Source organism: Mya arenaria, chromosome 14 (genome assembly GCF_026914265.1).
Source record: "Mya arenaria isolate MELC-2E11 chromosome 14, ASM2691426v1".
Lineage (NCBI taxonomy): Eukaryota > Metazoa > Mollusca > Bivalvia > Myida > Myidae > Mya > Mya arenaria.
The window spans coordinates 27,247,415-27,274,336 of NC_069135.1; the positions used below are offsets into that span (position 1 = coordinate 27,247,415).

At 35.2% G+C, this 26,922-nt stretch overlaps 1 protein-coding gene across 3 annotated transcripts; it reads right to left on the bottom strand.

Annotated features, from left to right (window-relative positions):
* Positions 1 to 26,367, bottom strand: LOC128217355 (lysine-specific demethylase 5A-like). Of its 3 annotated transcripts, none has more exons than XM_052924464.1 (30): positions 26,089 to 26,367; positions 24,770 to 24,847; positions 23,050 to 23,172; positions 21,942 to 22,118; positions 20,574 to 20,711; positions 19,448 to 19,553; positions 18,298 to 18,380; positions 17,678 to 17,836; positions 17,158 to 17,277; positions 16,261 to 16,416; positions 15,589 to 15,681; positions 14,477 to 14,565; positions 13,911 to 14,073; positions 13,195 to 13,314; positions 12,085 to 12,279; positions 11,589 to 11,703; positions 11,155 to 11,349; positions 10,462 to 10,612; positions 9,761 to 9,875; positions 9,128 to 9,274; positions 8,649 to 8,857; positions 7,781 to 8,099; positions 7,136 to 7,273; positions 6,697 to 6,868; positions 5,697 to 6,368; positions 5,205 to 5,425; positions 4,379 to 4,610; positions 3,795 to 3,934; positions 3,020 to 3,149; positions 1 to 2,615 (listed from the first exon to the last, which is right to left on the bottom strand). In XM_052924464.1, the coding sequence occupies exons 1-30, from the start codon at positions 26,245 to 26,247 to the stop codon at positions 1,909 to 1,911; spliced, it is 5,622 nt and encodes a 1,873-aa protein (XP_052780424.1). In that variant the 5' UTR covers positions 26,248 to 26,367; the 3' UTR covers positions 1 to 1,908. The 3 variants fall into 3 exon arrangements, with proteins under 3 accessions (XP_052780424.1, XP_052780423.1, XP_052780422.1); XM_052924463.1 differs by having other exon boundaries at positions 9,761 to 9,872; positions 19,400 to 19,553; XM_052924462.1 differs by having other exon boundaries at positions 19,400 to 19,553.
* Positions 26,368 to 26,922: the final 555 nt, after the last annotated feature.

Consider the following 26,922-nt stretch of genomic DNA (forward strand, 5'->3'; position numbering starts at 1 on the left):
TACCAGATGAAATTATTTTATTGACATCAAACCATGTACAGACAAAATAATATTCAATTATAAACAACAATGAAATTTAAGCACTAAGTGAAAGCTGAAACTTATGGAGGTGTGTGTCTATTCTGTTATTTAAATGAAATAAATGAAAACGATAGAAATTTGAAACAAAATTTGCAAGAAGGAAAACATAGTGATGAAATGGATATAAATAACGATGAAAAGTAAGCACATTTCAATAACAATTTTCTGTACAAATCATTAATGAATATCATTAACTGTCACCCAATACAAAAGTTACTTATAAACTATGACACTTGTTTAAAGATCTTATAGATACAAATGGTGTTGAACTTGTTGAACAAGTTTCATGGGAACTGGAGTAATGGAAATCAAGTATTCAATACTTGTTGTTCTAAAAATATGATCATAATGAGTCTTAATATTATAGGGAATACATGTAACTCAGTGTATGATTAAAAACTGTCTGTATTGTAATAGTTTTAAGATCGTATGATATATATTCATACATGTATCACTTCAAATATTACAAGTACTTCTAGTACTAAACTGCTTTTAGTTTAGAACATTTCTACCATAATAAATTGTGTTTTGGTAATGGAGAGAAAACTGTCCCTGACCTCATTTCCAGAGAAAAGGAAAGCTTTTGCTATTCCACTTTAATTTAGTGATATCATCGCAAGTTGATAATACATTTAAGCTGGATGCCGAAGACAGTTGTTAGATAATATAAATCTCTATAGGAAGAAACCAGTACTAGTGTCTACTTTGAAAGAATAAAGAATGTTTCCTTGGAGGGGTTCGGACCCACAACCCTCTTGGTTCAGAGATGACATACATACCACAAGACCCCTCTCATTCCCCAAGTTGTTTGTACGATGATCAGGTTTTAAGGAGTCAGACCCACAAATAATCTAGCTCCTTTATCCTCTTTGTTAGATGTTGACTGGTGTCCCCATATAATTGTAGTATTATTTCATGGCTGATTACTTGTTAAAAAAATACCATAAGTACATTAAAGTTATAAAGGTTTGTAAATTTTCTTTTTATTTTACTTAAATCGGACGTAAACTGACCCATCTTTAAAAACATGAAAAAACTGTTTCAGTAAACGCTCTTTTAACAATTTCTTTTTTTGCCCTCAAAACCCCTGTAAGTGATACTGACATAAAATGGGGTCATTCAGTCAAACCAAATTTCACATATGTAAGGCTGGGATTTCTTTAAAATGACTTTAATATGCTGACCTAAACAAAAAATACAACACTTTACAAGTAGTATAAAATATCGATATTCACAAAAATGACTGAAAAGTAACAAAAAACACAAAATTTACATCTACACGAAAACAAACTCAAAGGTAACTCAGATAAAATATCAATAACTTAACACGCACATTTTTACAAAGCTTCAAAATTTTAAGTTATGGGAAAAGCTTCAGTCTTACAGAAAATAGGCTTTAATCTTAAAAGATCTTTGCCTCAAACATGTGTTTTCGCCAGTTAAATTTTAGGTGCAATAAAAAAGGAAGTTATGTATTTAGAAAGAGTAATGAAACTTGACATGTTCCTTCAACTTCTGTATATTATAAAAGTATATGTTATCCTCCTGTATTTTTCCAAACAAATGTTGATCTTAACCAAATAATACAAATTGCAAACTTATCAAAAACAAAAACATGCATTACTACTTGGAATTATGTCTTTAAACATGTTCCAATCTGTCCCACAATTGGTACTGTTAAAAAAACCGGCTAACTCATACTTTGTTATGTACAAAATCGATTATACAGCACAAGAAACAGACACAAATCAATGCTCTGTACAACATGATGATATCTTCAAAGTAAACATTGCAAAAATATTATATCCTGTTTTTTTCCCCATTTCACTAGATGTCAGTTCCCATGGTAACCACTTGCTCACTCTGAGAGTCTACACTATTTCCACCAATAGAATACGAGGATTTTACTTCATCTTGTGAACTTTCGTCTGTCTCATACACAAATTGCGTGACCTTTGTAAGACCTGATAATTCACCAACACTCTTCCCACTGTGAATAGCCTGTCCATAACTTCCTGATACCTGATTACATTCATCATCGTCATTGTCATCCTCCTCCTCCTCCTCCTCATCGTCATCATCCATAGAAATCTCAACATCTTCATTGCACATCAAACTACCATTATCCTGCAACGACAATCTGTTCTCAATCACTCCACTCGCTACTTCACTCAAATCCCTCAATGCCCCAAGATCTGCGGCAAAATTATGCATTCCTGCGATATTCCTTCCAGTACTGTGTACAATTTGTCCTTGGCTTTGGATCTGCTCTGAGACCCCAAAAATACTGCTGACTCCCTTGCCCCCAATTCCCCCAAGGGCTGACCCTAGTGACCCTGGCGACCTTTGCATGTGCATTGACCCATGCTCTGCACCCATCCCGGGGGGTACCAGGACGGCCTGTTGGCCCCGCCCCTGCTTACAGTTGAAACATTCATACTCTTCCTCTTCAGAAACTTCGTCCTCTGCCAGACCGACACACAGCAGATGAAACCAGTCTTCACATCGGTCACATTGGACCCAGTTCACCTCTCCTGTGAATGGAAAAAAAGGTAGATCATTCTTAATTACTATTTACTAATGGTTTACATTAAATCATTACACACTTGTCTGTAAACACAAACTATGGTTACACCTTAACCTTAAGAGATGCCACTCTGTTTTTCAGCCTCACAAATTGTACTCCCATTTTGAACTTGGAACCCCCTGGAACACCAAATAATTTTGATCATGTGCAAATCACTAGAACCCCATATAATTACCAGAGAACACTGATTTGTCAGGCATGTGGGTCACAGATCCCATAGCTGAAAATATCCAACAATTCTTAAGGCCAGATTTGTAAGCCTCAGTATGCAATTTTGCATTCAAGTGTTGTCTCTAGCAACAGGTGAAACTAAAAACATGCAATACTTTATACATTTAACACATGACATACCGGTGGGTTTAAGACATTTGAGAGCAGCACAGTCCTCATCGCTTTCATCATCGTCGGCCATCATCACCTCCTTGGGCGTACGCTTCTTCCTCTTCTTCTTCTCAACCACTTGACCATCCTCCACCTTCACCTACAGAAAAAAGGAAGAGGTAAAAGTAAGCTTCATTTACTTGGCAATGATGAACAAATTTGTAGACCTTTTATAGTCACATAACAATAATAATTGAAATAGATTTCATTTCTGTCCCAGAGTGAACACCAAACACTCGTCTGTGTTATGTGGTAAAGGGGCATAACTCTTAATACCATTCAAGTCAGAGTAATATACCTTGTTTTACAATGTTTTATTTGAATATATTGAACCATTTTTGAGTGATAGCTAAAAGTTCATAGCTGTATTGATGTAAAGGAGCATAATTCATGATAATAAGTTACAGTAATGGGCCCTGCTATACATGTGCATGTTGTCACTGGAAACAAAATATTGATTTGAACTTCGTAATATGTCTTTGAGGTATTGCAATCAATAAAGCAAATTCAACCCAAATATGATTTCCTGCACCCAATATGGTGTCAATGATTATCACGTGGACAACATGTTTACACTGTTCAAGACACCAATAATAGCAGCGATTGTGGTACGAAATAGAGTTTAGTGACCAAATATGTTAACTAAATCAATGGGGTCACCTCTTGTCCTGGATTATGTTGGATGCATGAAATATATTTAAAACTCCAATATACTTGTGTAGCTGGTACAGTAACTATAACATACCGGAAGCTTGATCTTTTTCTTCTTCCTGGGTTTGTCCAGCTTGTCTCCTGGCTTCTTCAGTTTCTTCAGCTTATCTGGCTTGATGTCAATACACAGCGGCCCAGTCAACTCCTCTGTAGTGGGAATGATCTCTTCAAACTCTGGAAATACACAGGAATAAAATAAGAATTGGTCTAATACTTGAATGGTAAAAATAGTGTTTTTGGGTCAATCAAGGTAAAAGATAATCAGTCAACATCAAAATTAGGGTAACAGGTATTGCTATATCTGTAAGGCAACAGTCTCTACTTTTTTGTTTAACAGACCTTGAGACCAAATTTTTGGCCGCTTTAAAAATCAATAAAAAAATCCAACATGTACAGTCATCTTTAGGATGTATGAGCCAGAAGTCTTAAATAATAATTCAGAATTTTGTCCGTGCAAGACTGGGCTTGTGATAATTGTAACCATTGCATTAAAACAAATAATAATGGATTTGTGCTCGACAATCTTGAAAATCAAAATAACAATGTTGTTGTTTTCCTGACTGTCAGGACAAGCAATGTGCAATTTTGTATGGTTTTACAATTAAAACACACTCTTACCCATTCCATTCTCATCAAACTCTCTCTTTATCTTTGGCTTCATGACCTTCAGTTTCTTCTTCTTTAATTTCTCTCCATCCAGCCCCACAGTAATGACCTTGACCTTCTTGGGCTTAAGCGGGTCAATACCCTCCAGGGTTTTACGCTTGATTTTGTACTTCTTCTTTTCTGGGTCTCGTTCTTTCTTGATCTTGATTCTTTCCCCGTCATAGCCAATCTTTGTTTCATAGTCCTATAGAATGAAGGAAAAAATCAGCTACATGTACACTAATATCTAATTGTAAGCAGGTGTATTCAATCAACCTTAAATGTATTTGTTCAACTAATTTGCATTAAAGACACATGCGTTTTTAATCGCCACAAATCAATTATAAAAATTTGAGAAATGGTTCATTTTACAATATTGAAGATTTCTTATTGTTTTACAGCCACTTAAACAGTTTAAGTTACACAAGCCTTATGCTGTATAAAACATTTGTAAAAATTAAGTTGCAATAATCAGCCTCCCATAGAATTTTAATACAGAGTCAAAGTCCTTTTCTGGCCCAAAAAATGAAATGAATTGTTGGATAAGTTTCCAGGAATCTCACACACAGGTGAAATGCCTACCTTAAGACCACTCTGATAACCTGTAATTTCTTTGAGCAAAAACACAAACTGAATCAGAGTAACCATCCTTGAACTAAATTGTGATAAAAATTGTAGAATATCAATACTTATGATTATGTGAATCAAGCTTGTATAATGTTTCGAACTTTATAAGAATATAGAAGTAAGCAGGGCTAAGGATTTAAAATCTGAATTTCAAAGACTGATTCAAACCTACCTCATACTCAACCACCCCTTTCTCCTCCGTCCTTGGCTGGCAGGCCTGTAAGATCCTCCAGATATGCTGGGTTTCATCCAGGGAAACTTCCAACAAATCCCCCTCCATCATCAGTATCTCCAGTTGGACCTTGGCCTGGTCGGATAGCTCCAGTACAGGGTTTTCTAGTTGTCTTGGTAACAATGGTGTCTTCCGTTGTTGCTTCTTTGGTGTTGTTACTCCTGAAGAGGGAAGCATTGATTTGGTTTGGACTGCTATAAGTGTTCTTTATATAAGGAAAATAATAAACAGCTCTTATGTCTACTCTTGGGCCACTGATTTGATTAATATGGTTAAGTTTTATCAAAACAAATAACTTGAGCATAAAACCTTAAGAAAGATTGATATCATCAATATCTCTTCTTTATACAACTGTTGAAAAAAAATCAAACACTTTATCAAAGCAGACATGTATCCAAAAAAGTCATGCAAAAGGCATAATAAAATACACACCTGGTGCCAGTTTGGACATTGTAGAATATGCATGCTCTGACATGCCACCAGTCGGAGGGTTGCTATTGCTGTTTTCTCCAGAACTCACAACCTCGATTTCTAGTTGGTAATCCTCCTCCCCTCCCTGGGAATCATCCCCAGGGGGCAAAGGTGGGGAGAGGGGCATGTCCAGGGCACTCTCAAGGTCTATACCTATTCCTGAATCGGCAGTCCTTTGACCAGGCTGGCCGTCTCCTCCTCCACTCCTGCTGAATGCACTATGAGTCACACTAGCAAGGTGTCCTTGTAATTCTGGATTATTGGCAGCTTTAAGAAGTTCAGCATTGATAATTTTTTCAGTTTTTTCCCTTGCAGCTTGTTCAACCATCTTTTGACTGAGGACGCTTAGTTTGGCTAAGGCTGAGGCAAGTTCAGATGTGGTTAAAGCTTGTCGAGCTCTATCCTGCCATGCCATGGCACGTTCAGTCAGACACTGCAATGCTTCGCCCTCAGGTAGGCGGACTGGCAGTTTCTGCAGGGAGACAAGCAGTGAGAGGATGGTTTCTAGGCGAGGTCGACGGGATCGCAGGCAAAGTGGACAGAGGAATTTGAGATCTTTGGCAGCCTGTACAGCAGCCAGTTGTGAGGAACGGTTTTTGATGTTTGCTGACTTTGGAAGGGGTACACATGCACCTGAAATACCAAGTAGAAATAAGTAATACATGCATTCTTTCTTGTTTACTTGGAAAATTATGCTGCATTATACATTTATTGAATATTATCACTTACACACTTGCATAAACATCAATTTGTACAACTATCAGGTATTTCTATCAAAATGGTTGACTAGCTGTGTGTGTTCAGCTGATTTCGATGTAACGATTGTTAAACTGAGAGTTCACTTTGTAGCATGTATCCAAAGGCCCCCTTTTTGCAGATAAAGACCCACGCTTTCATTGTCCCACTTTCCATCAATGACCTCTAGACTAACACAGTAAACAGCTTATAAGCCCCAACTCACCATGAAACCAATCCTTGCAGAGTTCACACTGTAGCATGAATCCTGAAGCTCCCTTTCTGCAGATACAGAATCGCGCCTCCATTCCTTCATTACGGATCTTCTCCATATTTCTGATCCGGAGATCCATCATGGATTCCGCTTCCTTTTCCTCCGCCATCTTGAATGCTGCAACCTGGGAAAGGGGGAAAATTTAAATATGTATTAAAAATAACTCATATTTCGATCAAATATTTAGGTCAACATCAAATAACATGATATGTTTGACATGAATAACACTTATTTTTCTCATTTTCTGAAAAACTGTCAAAAGTCAAATATCTTAAATAAAACACAATTCAAAAAGGTTTTGGTTTCCTTTCGAAAGTATAAGAATATCAATAATATTACATGTATTAAGTTCATTAAAATTTGGGCCAAATTTGCAGTCACAACTACTTACAATGAGAGCAGGATCCCTCTGTTCCACAATCTTCACCTCTGACAAGCTGTTCTCTGAAATGCTACGCTCCAATTCTCGCAGTTTCTTCTTCTTACGGTTGCTGCTGTATATTCCAATGTCGCTTCTTGGTGACAAGACCTGTCGATGAGGAAATGCTCATTTTATCAATTGTTGCATAACACAACTGGAGGTCGAGGTTGTGAGTTCTGGGGAGAACAGGAATGGCAACCCATCTACTGGAGGCATATAGGGACATGCATACTCCACCATGTCCAAACAGGCACCAGGTGTTTAATATAAAATTGCTCTATTTCTATAGGTCAGAACATATCGCTCTTCACATGTAAACAGTTTAAAAGAAAAAAAAATCTGCTGAATAAGAAATATTCCAGCAAAACATACATTAGTTTCTTATTTTTTATTACAATCAAAGACTTATTTAAATAATGTAATCTATTTTCTATCTAAATTAAGCTGAGAACTACTGAAATCATCATGCCTTGGTATGAAATCGCTCCTATGATTCTAGAGAGACTGCTCATTTTATCCTAACTTTACTCTAATTTTATTTTAAACAGCAAGCTATTGGTCGCTGTAATGTAATATTTTCGCAATACTAACCACTTGTCGAAATGCACAACATACCTCAAGCAGAGAATAGGTAGAATTTTTCTTCAGGAATGTTCGTGCCGTCCTCTCTCTCCATGATTTTGCCGCTGCAACCTGGGACTCCACCTGTGGCAACTGATCGAGGCGGACTGGTATCGGTCGGCCCTTGTTCACGAGATTTTCCACTATGTCCAGATAGGGGTAGGAGTCAGAGTTTTGGATGGCTTCAACTTTGGTCGTCCAATCTTTTGCCTTGCGTAGAGCCTCTTTCAGGGTGTGGACATTTGGTAGGTAGACGGGAATGTTAGACGCCTCGTTTACAATGGCTTCCAATGTGCTCATTACATGGCGAGGTCTGTGCAAATATTAAATGATGGAAAGTTAAATATATGAAGCTCAAGAAGAGGGAAAAACACAACAGAAATGTTGTGGGCACATCATTGTTTACTGTACAAACAGTACAATACTACTTAAATTACATAAAATGAGGGTTAAGTACCAAGGCAAAAAGTAAATCAAATTCTAAATTTTAATAACAGTCATCTACAGCCTGGATCTTTGAAAAAAACAACAAAAAAGTAAATCAAATTCTAAATTTTAATAACAGTCATCTACAGCCTGGATCTTTGAAAAAAACAACACAATTTCTAAAAATTCATCAAAAAGACTTTTATATTTGTAATAAGTCCATGTTGTCACCAATATGAAATTTCATGAGAAACTTGTTCCCCTAAATAATATTGGAGTCCACAAGTGGTCTATTAAGTGATTTAGTTTTATCTGCACCACATATGTTCTCATGCACCCTCAAAACAGACATCATCCCACTTTTTACCAAGAAAACAGATAATAAACTTTAAGTAACAAGGTATAAGTATAAACTAAAGTTAATATATAAATGAACCTGGCTTGAAGACAGATCCTAGCCTTCTCTTCCCATCTCTCACTGAGCGTGAGCAATTCCTGTAGCTCGGCCATAGCTTTTTCGACTGCATTGTGGGGGGAGAGGCCAACACCTGACTCCATAAGCTTCCGCAGGGTCTCCAAGACGACTGACGTAGGGTCGGAGAGGGACTCACGGACCTCGTCAAGCCACTTGGCTTGCTGTAGAACCTAGAGAGAAGGGTTAATTGAGTGCCTGTGTAAGAAATTTTAATCAAGATCCATGTTCAGTCAGCCAACAATAAGGTGAGGACACTTAAGAATCAACATGAAATAGAGACACCCTTAATTGATATCAATTACCTTAAACCAATTAACAAACATAAAAGTCAAACATCCAAATTGTGATTTCAATAGACTATTTAGACTTGAATTTCAATCCGGTAGATTACTTCGTTTAACAATCAGTCAATTCAAATGACAATAACACAGGCCACCTACTTGTTTTAATTTTGGCATCTCGGGTAAGTCTACATCCAGTGTAGATCCAAACTCAATTAGGTGTTCTAGCTTGATCGAGTCCGGAGTTTCAGCTTCTAGGGCTTCCTTTGCCTCAGATTGGAAGTTAAGAACTTGGTCTAGCAACTCCTGAAATATATCATTGCATTGGTTAAATAGATTTCCTGAAGTAACAACTGTAAGTGGTGTTTTAAGCTAGCTAGAGTCTGTAGATTCAGTCTCTTAAGCCTCCTTTGTCTCAGAAATTGGAAGTTAAGCACATATTCTAACAATTCCTGAAATATAACATTTAACTTACAAGTGAAATGAACATGTAAATGTTAACATTGGTTAATATTACTAGTAATTAACTTTAGCTTAATTAATAAAACAGCTGTCATTAAAATCTGTTTCTAGCTAGAGACCGGTTCTGTGTCCTTGAGGCCAAAAGAACATTTCCCTGGTGGGAATCAAAGCCAATGCCTCTGGAGTAAGAGCAAAGGCATCTATACAACTACCGTAAATGACGTAAACATTCTCTCCCTTAAACATAACTACTCAAAGGAACTATTTATAAGTAAACTCCAGCATTTATTCTAACTTGTATAGCTTTGGGATATTGGAAAGCTATCTCACCTTAAGCAGTTTTCCCTCCTTGATAATACATGGTAGACTCGCCACTTGTTCGTAGAAGCAGTTTAATTCTTCCAGACTTAACTTGGCAATGTATTTCCCATCCATGCTCTGTCTTCTGAAACAAGGAAATCATGATCATCTGGTCGATTTTGGCTCCATGGTTACAAACATTGGCCTTTGTGTTTAAATAAATTAAATAGAATACAGAGTCAGTACTAATACAAGAAATATAATTTGTAGAGCTAATGCCAGAAGGAACTAAGTGACATTAAATATCGAAGGTTTAGGTACAAATTGCATTTACTCTTTGGATCATACTGGAATAGCTAGCTATACTTGCCACATCCACGTACATTTAGTCAATAAACGTAATTAAAGGAAAGGAATTGAAATCAGGACAAGAAATACCAGTCCTTCATTTAAAATGCATATAACATATACATAATAAAATATGCATGCAGTTACTTGTTAGTTGAGAATTGAAAAGAAATTGAAACCAATACCTTTATTCCATGTATTTTCAATGGTTAAAAAGTATTAAAAGTAAACATATGATTATTTTCATTATTTTCCCAAAAAGTGGATCACTCTTGAAACCTTGACAAATCCAAGCATCTTGCTCAATTCCAGCATAAAATTGCAGACAGTCTAGTTTCTTGAATACCCAACAATCGAGGTCATAACAATACAATGCACTTTACCTAGTTCTAACTTTCTTTGTCACCAGTTGGCTTGCGACGTTGGCACATTTCATGGCCTCGGTAACGGCACTATTTAGCGTCTGCATCAACTCAGAGTCAGGGAAATGCTTCTCTTCAGCGTCATTTAGAAGGTTCTTCAACTCGGATAAATCTGCAAAGGATGTGAATGATATAATAAATTAATGCTATAACTTTTGTTTATACCAATTTATATTAGCTTGATTATGTAGAAAGCTGCCAGCTTATTTTAAACACTCTTAAGTCCGCTTTCTAGGTCAAATTCACCGGTACTGGGTGTCCATGTAAGAAGCCTCAAATATGTTCCCCCACTGGGAATCAAACCCTCTCAGTGTACAGTTCTCTTATTACAAGCTTTGTTGCTGCTTGACCCAGTGGTCTTACGACTGACGGGATTTTACGTCAACCTGCGGCAAATTATGCCATTTAAACATCCAGTAACTTCAGTAAATGTCTCACTATTTTATAAATAAAACATAGTCATAAACTAGAGATCTCAAAGTGTTATATATCATTTTAAGTATACATCATTCAATCTATTGATTTATATCAATGTCTACCAAAATTTACAAATGGTCTATATTACGTCCATTTGGTTTTATTACGGCTTTAAAGCTCTGTAAAACTTATTTCAACGAATGGTGATCAAGTGACCTGATAACCTGATCTACATACCAACTTTATTGTCATCATCAGATGCCTCTAGTGCGAGTGTCACATGGTTATGCCATTTCTCATAGCACTCTGCCCTCTCCTTAAGTCGTCCCAACATGGACGGGAGTTCATCTAGAGTGTAGCGGTACCGCAGACAATATTGGCTGGGCGGGCAGCTACACAGCTGGTTATAGTGAATCAGGCAAACCAGGCGGTCTGAAGGAACGAATAAATAATTAAGTAAATGGAAGAATTTGTTCAAACAATTCATATAAGTTTTAATAAGCTGGTATGATTCACAATAGTAGAAACCAGTAATATGTCCTATTTGAAAGGCCAACAGATTGTAGCATGATCATCATACCCCTGGTGAGGCTTTTGTTAGTTTAACTAAAGTAAACAATATTCAAGTTTATTAGGATGATAAATAACAACTTTACAACAACAAAGTGTACCTGGTGAACATGGACAAGTGATAGCTGACAGGAAACAGGTGGTTTTACAAAAGGAGCACTGTCTTTCATCATCCGGCAACAACTCGAATGCCTCGCGTTCAGCCTCTGTCACTCCCTGTAGACAGAATACTGGTGGTTTATTCATTTAGTTGTTAATACACATTAGATAGTTATCTTACAGAAATAAATATATAATAGATAGTTGCCAAAGGCTACTGAATGCTACTTATGGATAAATATTAGAAAAAATGCAAAGCCAATAACAAATCATTCAAGTTAAAAAAAAAAATTAAAAGGAATTAAATGTCTCTCAATGATGCTATTTCAATTGACCTATTGTCACTTCCATAATGCAACAAATTCTGCATACAGCAAACATTTATGGAAGGAAAGGTTCCAAAAAAACGTTCAGACATTTTCATTTACTGCCAGGAAAAAGACACACAAAACAATAAGAGGCTTGGGCCATCGTTCATCTATGGAAAAGACTACCTACCAGTGACAACAATTTCTTCCTCATTTTCTTCTCATTGTCTGCAATGTCAAGTAGATCTTGATGTGTCATGGCTGCTATCTGGAAATCCAGATTGTCTGGGTCGGCAGCCATCTTGCACACCAGCTCCTCGTGGGAGAACACACACTGTCTGTGCAGGTCACGGTAGTGCTCAATACACTTACGGCCAATTGGGAGCTGAAAATTGGAATGGTCATGATTTTTCTGAATACCGTATTTAGTGCAAACATTAAGTCATACAATTATCATGTCAAAGTACTCATTTCATAAATTACTTTGGTTGGAAAAACATTTCATCGCCCTCCCTCCCTCCCTGTTGAAATTCATAACAGCTGGCAAATATTGAAGAAACCAATTGATTAAAATATTTTCCTTGAAACTTCTTAACTCCTGGTGAAAATCATGAAGTGATAACAGATAAAAATCGCAAACTTTTAAGTTTAGTTAGACTGATATGAGAGATTAAGGCCCCAAGCTGGGTTATGGGGCAAAGACTAAAGTTTAGCTTGTTTTAAAATCAGTTATACCCATATCAATTAAAGCAAATGCCTGGTGAAAAAACTTAAAAGTGACACTCTTATTCAAAATCAATACATACACATGTATAACAAACATAGATTTTGATTGATAAACCTTCAACTACTTACTAAATAATGCATTTACTGGTATGGAAAATATAAATTACTGAAAACAAGATTGTAACCGTGTATTTAATAGCAGAAAACGCAAAAATATTAAATGATTGGTGAATGCTAAACGATTTACTGTGGTCTAGTATAGTTTTATAATGTAGAAATACCGCGTTTATGCTCTTTTCTTTCAAATTCAACTCAGTATCCTTCATACGAATCATTGTTTTCGACATTTATTCATCCTTTTTAGAATATTAAAACAATATTATTAATAGTGGTAAATCTTATTTGGGAGTAAGTGTGCATCTTTAAAAATAAAAATATAGTATTTTGAAATTGAAGGTCTCTATCCTAATTTCAGGATAAACCCTGAATTAAATCATCTCTGGAAAATGCTTTTTCGTTATTATACCAACAGAAGCTGAAATCGATTCATCAATTCCACTCAAACTTAACCCACCCAGTCTGCTGGACAGAAGTTTACAGCCTCAGCAAAATTGTAGCCTTGGTTGAATCCAGCATGGTAGGCGCGGGGAAATGTGATAACAAACTCTCCCGCATGCTGGTTCGTGCGCACAATCTGAAGTTAGAAGTTTTGTGGGTTAGAACGGTTACAAACTAAACATTAACTTAAAATGAAATGTTAACTATGTTTACACTTCCTGTGATCTTAAAACACATCACACGATCAGGTACTCATATACTCATGATTATTCATCAACCAAGATCCAATTCCAAACTTACTGGCATACACCACCCTTAAGAATATTTGTTGACAATGGTTTAAATGCTTTGTAGTGTGCCAAGTCAATTCTAGAACAATTCCAAGAGTCAAACTACTAAGGATATGCAAAAAATCCCCGAAAAATACTTGTGTTTTTAACAGTCGTGTTATTATGAAGCAAATTGGGCCTATTCTACATCAGACCTGTTGCCAACTAACTAACTAAGACCCCAATGCAAAATATCCTAACCCATGTATACAAGGCACCCCTTGGCACAAGGGAGAAAATAGGACTCGGGACAACCAACAAGAAGCAGATGAGTTTGCAAGCCAGTTCAGAATAGTTGTGAAGCTACATCTACATAAAACTAACACATCTTTGCACATAATTTTAATATCTATGTCTGACAAGTTTTCAAGCCAACAAAAGTCCCTAAACTTTTAAAAATTACCGGCACCCCTTTGGACATAAGAATATTAGGGTTCATGATGGTTGTGATGTGATGTAGCAAATCAGGGGAGTTTTGGAACAATTCCGGGGCTAATGTCTTCATAACATCCTCAAACTTGTCCGCATCATGGCCCGATACACCGTACCATGTCTTTGGCTCTCCCCTGCAAACAATAAAATTATGACTGGATGGCAGAATAATATAAATTTCTGTAGCCTTCTGCAAAACATACAGTAAATATGTGTTGGAAACCTAAACATTGATAAGAAAAACAAACCTTGTTATCAAATTTTCCAAGAGATCAGAATGTCATTTTGTAGATTTCTAACCAACACATCAAGTCATATGCATTTACCAATGAGACATAAAATTACAGCATTGAAAACAGTGTGTATTTAATATGTAATCATCTTTTTGATCTCCCACACTACAACCAAGTACCTTTTAGCACTGCTCTTCTTGATGTTAAAATTTATATCTTGCAAAAACAAAGTTAATCAGTTAATACTTGACAAGAAGACTCAGATTTCAATCAATAATTTAATTTCAATCTAGCCAGGCCATACCAGTGCAGGTAGTTGATGGAGTAGCTCCAGTGATCCTCGTTATGCCAGCAAAAGCTGGAGAAACACATCCCCACATAACACCATGGCACCTGCGAAACATAAAATTGTTTTCATTATTAACATGATTTTTTATTATTATTACCATTTCTACAGAGACCATATACCAGTACAGCTTCATTTTTGCCAACAGAGGCTTGTGAAACACATCCCATTGGCACTTGTGAAATATAGTCAAAGAAGTTTTATATTATTAACATTCTACAGAGACAATATATCAATACAGTAACTCCATTGGACCTTGTTTTTGCCAACAGAGGCTTGAAAAACACATCTGCATAGCACCTAGAGGTAATATACAGTTTGCCTATGCATAATCATTAACTTTCCTAAATGTTCTGTAGAACTGAGCCCGATATATTTAACTTTCCTATATGTTCTGTAGAACTGAGCCCGATATATTTAACTTTCCTATATGTTCTGTAGAGCTGAGCCCGAAATATTTAACTTTCCTATATGTTCTGTAGAGCTGAGCCCGAAATATTTAACTTTCCTATATGTTCTGTAGAGCTGAGCCCGAAATATTTAACTTTCCTATATGTTCTGTAGAGCTGAGCCCGATATATTTAACTTTCCTATATGTTCTGTAGAGCTGAGCCCGATATATTGTACTTTTTATAACTAGCTGACCTTATAATTATCTTATCTTACATAACACATATGTATTGCCACAATTTGAAGACAAATGACTGCTAATACTTATGTTTACTGAATAGTTTTTTTTACAGGGATGCAAATGAAAATTTGCAAAAAAGAGGAAAAAAGCATGAAATACGAGTATCCCACTCACACTACATACAAAATATCATTTTTTGTATAGATATGATAAAAGGTAACAATTTTAATTTTGTGTTGTGAACAAAAAAGAGGAAATAAGCTGAAAAGAGGAAAATTGGCATCCCTGTTTTAGTGTTTTTTAGCTCACTACTGTAATTCCAGTATAATGTTGCAAATTGAGTTAAATGATGCAGCCAACAAATAATCATCAAAGTTAATCATATTATCTTATTTTTCACATCAAATACAAAACATTGCAAGAAAATACACAACTGTACCTTCATGCCAGAAATGTCAGCATTGATGTGGCACAGAACGGAGGCCTCCTGGATTGGCAGGTTGTTCAGATTCCAGCTTGAACTCATGTACTCCTGTGGAATTCAAGTGTATATATTATAAATAGATATGCTTCATTACAGACAGAACATATCCTTTTACAAATGACTTTCCAAGTCACCCCAACCATATTTTGCATAGATGGACAAATCCCCCCCACCAATTCTATTAAACTGTATCTTATGTTGTTTGCTTGTAAAAATGTTAAGTGCAATAACTTCATGTACCAAAGTTGAGTAAGGGCCTACTCATCTTATCACTAAACAAACTTTTAGTGTCCTTGTCTACATTGTGTATAAAGCCCACAACTGAATTTGAGTGCCAGAAAATAATGATAACAATCAACATGTTACAATATTTCTACATCAATGAAATCATCAATGTTCTTGTCCTTATTGTAAGATTTCCTGAGGGCAGCCACAACCATGGTCAATAGCATGTGAATATGGCTACTTATTTTTATTTCTAAGTTCTCATTTTACAAAAAGATAAAATCATTATCAAAAGGGTAAATAATTATATTTTGTCATCAGTAAATGGTTTTAATTTGGATTGTACTGATGTTAGAGCCCATACTGACACAAATCATTTGACAGATCTATAAATCAACATACCTCATCATCAGCAAACTGGTCCTTCAGACCTCGGGTAGGAAAACCACTGCCCTGGTCCATAGCATGTATATCAGCCCCATACTGGACAGCAACGTCTTCCTCTAGGCTGTTCACAAGACGCCAAAACTCCTTTTCCACCATCTCACATGGCACCATCTAAAAGAGATATGACAAATATTGGAAAAATCAGCATGAAACACTATCATGGATTGTTTAAATTTCTATCTGTGAAGCCAATTTTTAATTATCATCAAAAATTTAGAACAAAAAGTTCAGATATGCCACATGATTTTGGAAATATGGCAAATATAACTCTTGCTACTTTTTCTATGTTTTAGAGTTAATTTTCAACCAAAGAAGATCCTTAACTTTAAAAGAATTTCTATTGTAATACTAAATTTATTTCTCTTTTATTTTCATCAGACTCAGGCTGTTTTCTTCTTGTATGATAACCATGTTTGTTACAAACAGCCTTGGAACAATGGTAACAATACTTGATAACATGGTTCTAGCTATTGAGTTTAAGAAGGGTAATGAACATTCCCATTTTGAAAGCACTCTTTTGCCATCATAGATTTAAAGCTTAGTGTTAAAAAATATTTTTCATGCTATGTTCAAAAACTTAAAAAATGATTACAAAAAATAAAAATTCAAATTAGATATTTGACAGTTAAAACCTTAACTTAATTCAATAAAACACATTTTCCAAAAGGTTCTATAAATTCATGATATTTAAGTTTTTCATACACCAATACAAAGTGTCCTTTCTACTCTTAGCAACCAGCCAATTTTCTGCCCTTTTTAAAATCTCACTTTACTTATACCATAACCTATCAGACAGGCAGTCATTTTCTTTTAAGCATGATATTGGTTCAATTAATCATTTGTCATACTTACATGTACTGGCATATTGAAGTAGTTGCTTTTAAAGTTGTCGGCCATTTCTCCGAATGACTGGAGAGAGAACTCCCTCTTGGACTGCTCAAATCCATAGGCTTCCATTGGCTTACTGCATGCCTGGAAATGTCAACATAGCATACATAACTTTACTTTCAAAATCTTAATTAACATGATGCTGAGCGGCCCTGACATACATATATGTACTCTTTACTGTTAAACCAATTAAGAGGTTAATAAGTCACATGACAGCCACAGACAAACAAATGGTCTTGGATTAAATATATATTCCTTTGTTAAATAATTTGTTATTCGAGGACATTAGTTCTCAACTTTAAACCTAACAGTAACTATATCAATTAGTATCAAACAAAAAGGATTTTTACATTAAGACATAACCATCACTTTGTTTGCCCAATTAGAGGCCGCTGTAGAAAATCACTCCTTATTTTAAATTTGAGTCATCATAAAATAATCTCCCATCCAAATTTCAAGTCAAGACAGAAAAACTTGAACAAACCTGCTGAATGCACTTTGGGCACCGCCAGTCCCCTTTAGGGATCTCTGATAGAGGTGGTATAAGACAGTATGTGTGAAAGGCATCGTCACAACCATCACACAACAGCATGTACTCCTCACCATCCCCGCGCCCACACGTGTGGCAGTAGTACATGTCAACCTGGGATGAAAAAGTAATTTTCCTTAGATTTGTCAAAATATCTTGCCATGGTTCCATCCACACTGGCTGTTCATGCTTAATCATGGGTGACAAAGGATCTTTTATACATGTTGGGCCATTGAATTCAGGAAAAAAAAGAAACCAAAATTTAATAGAAATTTAATCGGGCTAGCAAATACAACTACAAGTTGGCATTTTTTTATTCAATCATAATATTCCTAGGCAATCACATATCTGTTTATTTAGCTATAATACACTCAAAATACAGGACAAGAATTCTGCAAAGATATGGCGTCTGTCAGAAGCATAAGACCATGACCTTTGACCTACTGACCCCTCAATGGAAGTTTTTAGCTGTAAACAAGGGAATGACAACGCTGGAAAATGTCATCCTTAATCGTCTGCCATGCTCTGCCGATGATTCCAAAGCTAAGGTAGGAGATTTAGTATTTAGCACTCACATAAGTGTATATTCCTGGGTTGGTGGCTTTGTTTCTGGTCTTCATCTTCTTGCTGTCTTTCACCTCTGGCTTCTCTTCCTCGGCTAAAAGAAATGTCTTTCATTAATATGATGAAATCACAATAGCCAAAAATGTCCACTGCGACCATGTTTTTTTCATACTTAATTAACAACATGCACTTAACTGTCTGACTACCCTTGAAAAAAAATCTGTTGCACTTTAATAGCAGATTGAAGAGATATAAAACTCATAACATTTGGGGGAAAAATTAATATAATGAACACGCTCAAATAAACAGGCTCAAATAAAATAATATACATGAACATGGGTGCAAAATAAACATATTTTGTGTAAACCCAACATACCGTAAATACCTAACAAGGCACAGGTGTTGTGTTTAGGACATCCATTAACATAGAACCCTGACATACTAAATGTAATTAAATTGCATTAAACTGGCCTAGAAAAGTCAAATTTGATCGTTTTATATATATATATATATAGACCTTCTCATTTTTACATTTTCGAATACAAACAGTTAATATTTCGAATACAAACAGGTTTTTACATTCACCTGAAAAATTATCAGAAATTCTATTTCTATTACTTACTAAATCTATTCATCATTATAAAAACAAAGTAACTCGGTCTCTCCCATTTTAAACTTTATCAGATAAAGACGAAATTTAATTACATTTCAAATCTACATCATGTAGAATTAACAAGAACTCTGCAAAGTGCAAAGTGAACACCAAATCCTCTCGCGTTTTTTAGTCTAATTTGTTTTGGATTTCTCAACATTGTTTTAAGAGTTATGGGCCATGTTATACATGTGAATATTGTTTCTGGCAACACATGAACCAAACTTAATTTTAATATCTTAAATGATTAAAGTTCTTGCCAGGGTTCAAGATTTTACACTTCAACTTTCATCTTCGCAAAACAAACCAGCTGAGACACTGAGACTCCTACTGTTACAAAAATACTAAATTAACTTTCCTACATTCCCAAAAAGCAAAATATATACCCCATACCAAAACCAGCCAGCCAAGGTCAAATAATAGGATGCATGCATGATCATGCTGTAATAATGTATGTTTACGTATGTTCGGCTCGCTAGTAGTAACTGTAGTTTCCATTTCGCCAATACCTTCATCCTCCTCATCTTCCACTTTTGGAATGGCTGCCTTTGGTCCGGCACCGTGGAATTGAAGCTTTTTTAGCTCTGGATTTTTAGTGTAGTCAACCACTGGTTCCTTGAAACATAGAACAAAACATACATGATCCATGAGGTACACTTTTTATCTAGAGTTTTGGAAAAACAGTTGAAATTTTCTTTTTCTGCTATTTTCCATTTTTGGAATGGCTGTCTCCCTTTCAGCACCATGAAATTTGAGTTCTGCAATTTTGTTGTAGTCTATTACAAGTTTCTATTGAAAGACATCAAAGTTTAAGGGCAAATTAACATGTTCATAAGTGCTCAGACATGTACAATGTATATACATGTTACGTACACTAGAAAGGCAAAATATATTAAAGTTTAGCAATAGCCGCCTTGAGTCCAGTGGAATTATAGCCTTTTTAGCTCAGGATTTTTGGTGTAGATGATGGCTTGTTCCTATATGATGACTGACTTCTTTGGAAATTAACTTCTGTAGTTTGATATCAAAATCTATGGTTTGTCTTTTTTTCTTAATTTATCCAATATAGAATATCTTTTCATTCCCTAATTTTGTGAATGGCCGTCTTTGGACGGGCACAGTGAAACTGCAGCTTTTTCAGTCTTGAATTTGATTCATAGTGAAATAGATTTGAAGAATATAGCAGTGTACAGGCATGATATCACATGTACGATAGTGTCTATGGTTCACAACGATGGCTTAGTTCAATTAATATATACATGAATGGATTAAATGTCTCTCGAAAAATAAGTTGTACCCGTACAAGTGCCCCTCCCATCAAAAAAACATTAACAGACAAAAACAACATGTAGCCAACAGCTATATTCATTCGTTAATTTAAAGTCACACTGCTGGTGAGAACCTGGGGGCCATTTCAACATTAAATTGAATCTTGCCAACATTGAAAATGAACATAAGTTTGTGAAAATAAAAAAAATCAATGTGTGCCCTTTGTGGAGTATATAGAGATTTAAAATTACAGAAGTTATGAGTAAAATCCTTAATTGAAACAGCCCTTGTAACTCTTTTTTATCTGAAAAACTTCTTTTTCATACAATTATTTTATTTCTTATAAGAATTGCTTGAAGTCTTTACTTGTTTTGTTTCCTTTTTCTCCATTCTCTCCATCTTTGGCACTCGTTTATAGCTCCCACTCTCCATCCTTGCCTGAATGCCGTGTGGTTTATAGTCGGCGTCAGTCTGGTTATCTATATCATCAGGGATTTTCAGGTTCTACAACGAAAAAACACTAACACAATCAAGGTGAGAAAAAATGTTTTAAAAACTGCAAACATCTTGCCAAAACATTTGTTTAACACTAAGAGTTGAATAAAGGTAAACGCAACTTTGACAGTGAACAACAGATACACAGTCAAGATATTTGGTGTCTTACACAAAAAAAGAATTTTTTACCCCATCAAAATACAGCAGACTTATTGGCTATTTACAGAAAGTTATTGCGATTTCTTTCACCAACCACAGTGGTCGGAATAAGGACAAGCCGCCCTGCACTTGAAAGATGTTTGCTGTGCTAGTTCAGAATGTGAAAAGTATGAAGCCAGGTTTGCTGCAATTTTTCAACAGCCAATAAGTAATGTTAATAGTCATTTTAAGAAAATCAAGCTTATACATGTATCTTTGGTCATGAACAGAACTGATGCAAGCATCAATATATTGCAGGATATTCAATTCATTTGCCATGTACTCAATAAAAACACTTACAGAGTGATGAAAACTCAGTTTCAAGTTTCTTTGAATACAAAATACACAAAAATGTGCAATGTTTAACAAAAGCTGACAGTAAGGTTCAGTTGTAATATAATCTCATTTACATCACCCATATTGAAGCCACACAAGTATCTCATCACATGATGGCCAAGTACAGATTTTTTCCCCCAATATCAGATTTATAATCTTCCATAATTTCTTAAAGCGTATCAAACGTCAACAAGAGCAAGCAAACAGTTGCCAAACCTTACTTGTCTTTTTTTCTCAATCAATCTGTGGGCATAACTAAATTAATACTTCAGCCACAGTTTTGGGCATAACTAAATAATACTTCAGCCAGAGTTTTTAGACTCGCAACACATGAGCACATTGGCATAATGAACAAATTTCATACTAATGTCCAATCTTTAGTCTGGTAATTTAAAATTTTGGCCATAATTAAAGTTTTGCAACATCAGGTTTTGATGAGGACTGTCACAATGATGCAAATACTACACTATGTAAGTGCAATCAGCAGACAAAATTGCCATTTGTTACTAGTGATTAACTTACATGTATCTTGAAATGCCCTACATGTAATTCTTTAACAATAACATTTTTTTCCCCATAATGTAAAATTCTAGCTTATATTTTTGATTTTCAGGTGTCAACCCAGCTTAGACAATACCTCAACCTTTGTCGCTTGAGCAAAAAACAGAAACGGTCATAAACTTATAACATCCTCGATCAACTTACCGCAGCTTCCAATGAGGCGCCGGTCTTGAACAGGAAGTAGGGAAACAGAACCCTCTCATAGTGGTTTTTCAGGGTTCCCCCAACTCCTTTTCCAGTTTCATAACCCATCTTGGCAGCCACCTGGCTCCAACGACGCTCTCTCGATATCTGCTCCATACCACCCTCACCCTCAACCGTCTGAAATACATGTATTTCAGTTCATAATGTGCAGTTACATGCATAGCAGATATTTTATCATGTTTAACAGGCTACTCCATGTTCGACATGTTCATTTACAAGACTAAATGAACCTGAAATTACTGTTTATAAGCTTCTCTTTGTCATTATTTGTTTAGGTGTTAATCCTGCACAAAAACACTATATTAACAAAAAGCTTGGTGCTAACTCTTTGTCATTATCATATTAATTATTAAATTATGTGTTCCAATCATATTCGGACGAATTATTTATTGCTGCATGAAAGCAAAACTGATGTTTCTTATGACGTATTTACTCATTCCTTTGTACTTATTCCCATCAAATATCATACATTCAAAAATATGCCACACTGGACTAGCTAAAGTATGACAAAGAGAAGGAACTCAGACAGACACTACCTTATTATTTCTGTCAATAAAATACTGAAGCGAGACAATTTAAATACCTTGTACAATTCATGATTCTAAATACATAGACTAGATCTAAGTATATTCCGTAAATCACTGTGTATAGGACACAGTAAAAAAAACATGAAAAATCAAAAGAAAGAACTTAATATCATGAATGTTAGAAGCATTTACACAACTCAAACATTTAACAGTTCATAAAGGTCCAGCAGTTCCTGTCAGACATGGAGAATCCTCAGCATACTGCCTTGGAGTTTTATAATCTTTGTTAAAGGGGAGTTTCTCAGACAAACACAAGTGGTCGAAAATAACACAAGCCCTCAGGCCCTGCACTGGTCAAATGTCTTTTTGGCTTGCTCAAATTCTGAATTTTATATAGCAAAGCTTGTTCAAAAACTTGATGCCAAGCAATAGTATAGGAATTCAGGCTTGTTCATCCAAAAGCCTAAATGACTGCAACACTTTTCCAAACAATCTCTATACAAAAGGGAGACAACTCTCACCTTGTACAGTTCATAAAGGTCCAGCAGTTTTCTCTCGACATGAGGAATCTTCAGTGTACTGCCCTGTAGCTCCCAAAACTTTGCCAACTGGTCCAGGAAATTCAGCTTGATTCGAGACTTTGCCTGTGAGAGTTTATATAACATGTACATGAAGGAGAGAAACTCTTGAGATATATATATATATAATCGTTTAAAAACATAAATTACGTAAATGCACTGTCATTATAACAGTGATTCATTTTTTATTCTGCTTACTTGTGTTCTTCAGGACTCCCATATTTCAAAACTATGGGTCCTGAACAAACATTTGAGGGTCCAGAGCACAGCTTTGTTCGCAGATTAAAGGAAGGCAATGCATATGACTGATGCAAATGTTTAAGATGAATGGGTCACCAGAGTAAACAATGAGCATCATATTTATTATAGGACTCTGATTGTGCAGCAAAATGAATCACTGTAATCATTATAATTTTAAATGCAATCTGTCAGGTACAAGTATATAAAGGAAAAACAAGTTCAAAGTTATTTTTATATAAATATATTATTATCATTTATTTCTATCAGGGTGGAGGTAGATTGGCAATTTTGTACACATAAAATTATTCACATTTCAGTTTTGTCAGCATCACATTTTTTTGAAAACTCAAAATTAAACACTGCAAAGCAGTGTGACATTTTATGATCTAGATATATGTTTCTAACAGAGATTGGATGAAATGCATTGCATGTTAAGGAATCATGATATAAAACACAACATCAAGTATGGAGTGGACAACAGAAAGCCTGATATTAACGTGTTTTAATGTGAGAGATGAGAGAAATTCTTCTTAATCAGAAACAGGAAGAAGTTTGGTGATTAAGTCAGCAAAGGAATATTTATTATCTCTGGTCTTTTGCCTTCAGAGTACATAAATCATGAAATTTTATTTATCATATCAACATCTATTAAGATATGTATTTCTTGTGGAAAAAAAAAACATTACAACTCAATGTCTAAAATCAAAAAGGAATTCCTTGTTGAACCAGTTTCAAAGTCTTATCAAGGCTATAGTATCAAAAGCAAGATATTATGGAAACAACTTGGCAATAATTTTTTTTTTTTTCATAATTCATAATATATTTCTATTTCTGATCACAAATTATTAAATCAAATAACTGTCCTGCCTATTTTGTGTGGTTTTGCAACTACCAATGTCATGCTTGATCTAACTTGCCTGGTCTTGACTAAGTGGGCTTACTCAAATGGCAGCCATCTTGAATACATCAATTCAATGGGCACCCAATATAATCACTGCTTTATTTACTTATCAGTTCACTGAATCACTTTAATTTTACAAATAATAAACATCCAGATCATCTTCTAATGCAATAACAGTATTTATTATTTTCATTTAAACATTTTAGTTTGCATTGAAAAAGCATGAGGAAGAAAGCCATTCTGTGTTTTCAAACAGGTGTTTTGAACTTTACATGCTTCATTTTTATAATGCCCTTCAATGGGAAACCAAAAAAAAATTCTCCATTCTACCAAGATTTTCAAATGGTCTTTCAAATTAACAATAATTAATCTTCAATTGGTACTCTATAAAAGCAGAACACTGCAGCCAATGAAGACTGGTCACTTATCTTTACTATTGGATGGTCTATCTTGAGTGCTATAAAATTAATGAACTACTTTTAGCTTTATTTCAGAGAGGCAAAAAATAATAAATTGTCTTACCTCAAGTTCATTTAATCTTTGAACTCTGGGCACAAACCGGAACTTGTCAACATCAACAGCAAATGGTGGTTGCCAGTCCTATAAACCAAGAAGCATCCAGTTTGAACACCAACATTTTCCATGGCAACTTTAAAATGTAGATTTTTTCACACACTGGCAAGATAATTTATTACCGGGTACTGTAATATCGATAACTTTCTTGAGAACTACCAGTACCTATTCTACAACTATGCTGATTTTTTTTATCATTGTCGACATGAAAAGCATGTAAGGCTAAGCTAACAACTTAATCCTCCAAATAATGGGGGTGGAATAAAAATGGAGATTCTAAATTAAAGCAGCTACATTTGATGCTGTCTGTAATGTATGTTCAACTCTAGAAACCTTTAAACCAAATGAAGGCATTCTTGCAATTACATGAAAGGTTTTAAATACAATTTTCTTCAAAATACGTAACTTAAAATTTATTTTCTAATACTAAATAATTATCAATTACTATCTCCAAATGACAGTATAATGATACTTAGGAAGGATAAATTTTTTCACTTGTTTAATCAATCATTGAATCAATGACATTGAAGTTAAACTAAAGAGGTCATGATAGAATTTATGAATCACACAAAATCTGTTGTTAAAATATGTCGCTAAAAGCATAATTTTCAGTATAAGTATATTGTTTTTGTCATGAGTTAAGACACATTTTGCAGGACCGCTTTTTTTTTATCAATTGGACATCTAAATTGTCTGATGTGCTGACCTAAATAACTTTGAACTAGTGTGTCTCATTGAACATGGGTTTACTAAATTTCATTTATTCCGGAACGGGCACGATCAAATCAAACATTTTTCTTTATTTCGGATAGGAAAATGATTAATTCCATCGCTAAAAGTTGGTTTTAATCAGTTGAAGTTCAAAATTGGCCTACATGACACTAAGTCTGGACAAACCATGTCCTACAGTGAAAAATTTGTTTATACAGTATCACACCCAATTTCACTAAATTCGCTTAAATTCAAATTTGCAATACCAATCCATTAAATATATTACTTTATTTCGATAGGAATATGATTAACACACAATATGGTGAAACAATTATTCAAATCCATCCAGATTTGGCTGAGAAAATCTAATTTTAGTGAAGTCGTTTCCAATGCACTTAATTTCTTAGCCAACAAAGCGTCGCCATCTTTGCCGTTTATACACGCACGTACACGGTCATTTTTCGCTGGTCGATTTCTCGCCACATTTCTTTGAAACAACTAATCCAAATAATTGAAATCCATTAACAATCTTATTTACTCCCATAAAATGCATTCACCTTTGGTGGTTTAATTTTGCATATGCCATATTTCTCAGCAATAGGTTTTATTTTCGCGATATACGCAAGAGAATCTGCAAATTCTTCTTCAGTCGGAGTGAAAACCGGTGCTTCTGGGGGCGGCTGGAAGTTGACATAAGATTCCTCCATGCTTGACATCTTCTAAACTGTAATTGCTAAATCCTTTTAAACAGTTTTGTTACATGTGTATCGTTTTATCCAGAAAAATATCCGAAATTTTGACAGATCTCCATAACCAAAACACAAGTCCTGATGGGACCTAACAACACAGCAGAGTTTGACAGGCGGAAGTCAAGATCAAAAGTAGTTCTCGTCGCAACAATTCTGATGCAGTCAGGGAGATTTTTCGATGTGTAAAGCTACTATGATGTTGTTTATTCCCAGTTGATTTATAGTGTAAAAATATTGAAAAATCATTTAATCGAGAAAAAGGGTTTTGTTATTGCCTTTGTTTATGCGCGGATCAATATATCGGTCACCTGCCTCTGATTGGTAAACTAAATAAGGCTGCCAACATACAATTATGTTTTTGTTTAAAAGTACAAACTGAATATATTATCGTGTTCGTTCAACTTCGCTTAAGTTTACTTCACTTAAATCTACCACAAGGTATCAAATATTTTAAAACTGAATTACGGATGCTGCGACTATCGAAACGCAATTAAATCTTGTTCGTTTCTATAGGCCAGTTGATCTGCTGGTTACAGACAACTATTATAAAAGTATTCAGTCCTAGTCACTTACAAACTCCACGCAGTGTTACTTCCCTTACAGTACATCTATTCTGGTTGTCATAGGAGATCAATTTCAGTT

Coding starts and splice junctions, on each gene's coding strand:
- LOC128217355 (XM_052924462.1), bottom strand. CDS start 26,247: ATGTCAAGCATGGAGGAATCTTATGTCAACTTCCAGCCGCCCCCAGAA. Junction 8,100..8,648: donor AGGATCTGTCTTCAAGCCAG/GTTCATTTATAT, acceptor ATATTTGCACAG/ACCTCGCCATGTAATGAGCA. Junction 4,611..5,204: donor AAGGGGTGGTTGAGTATGAG/GTAGGTTTGAAT, acceptor TTCATTCTATAG/GACTATGAAACAAAGATTGG.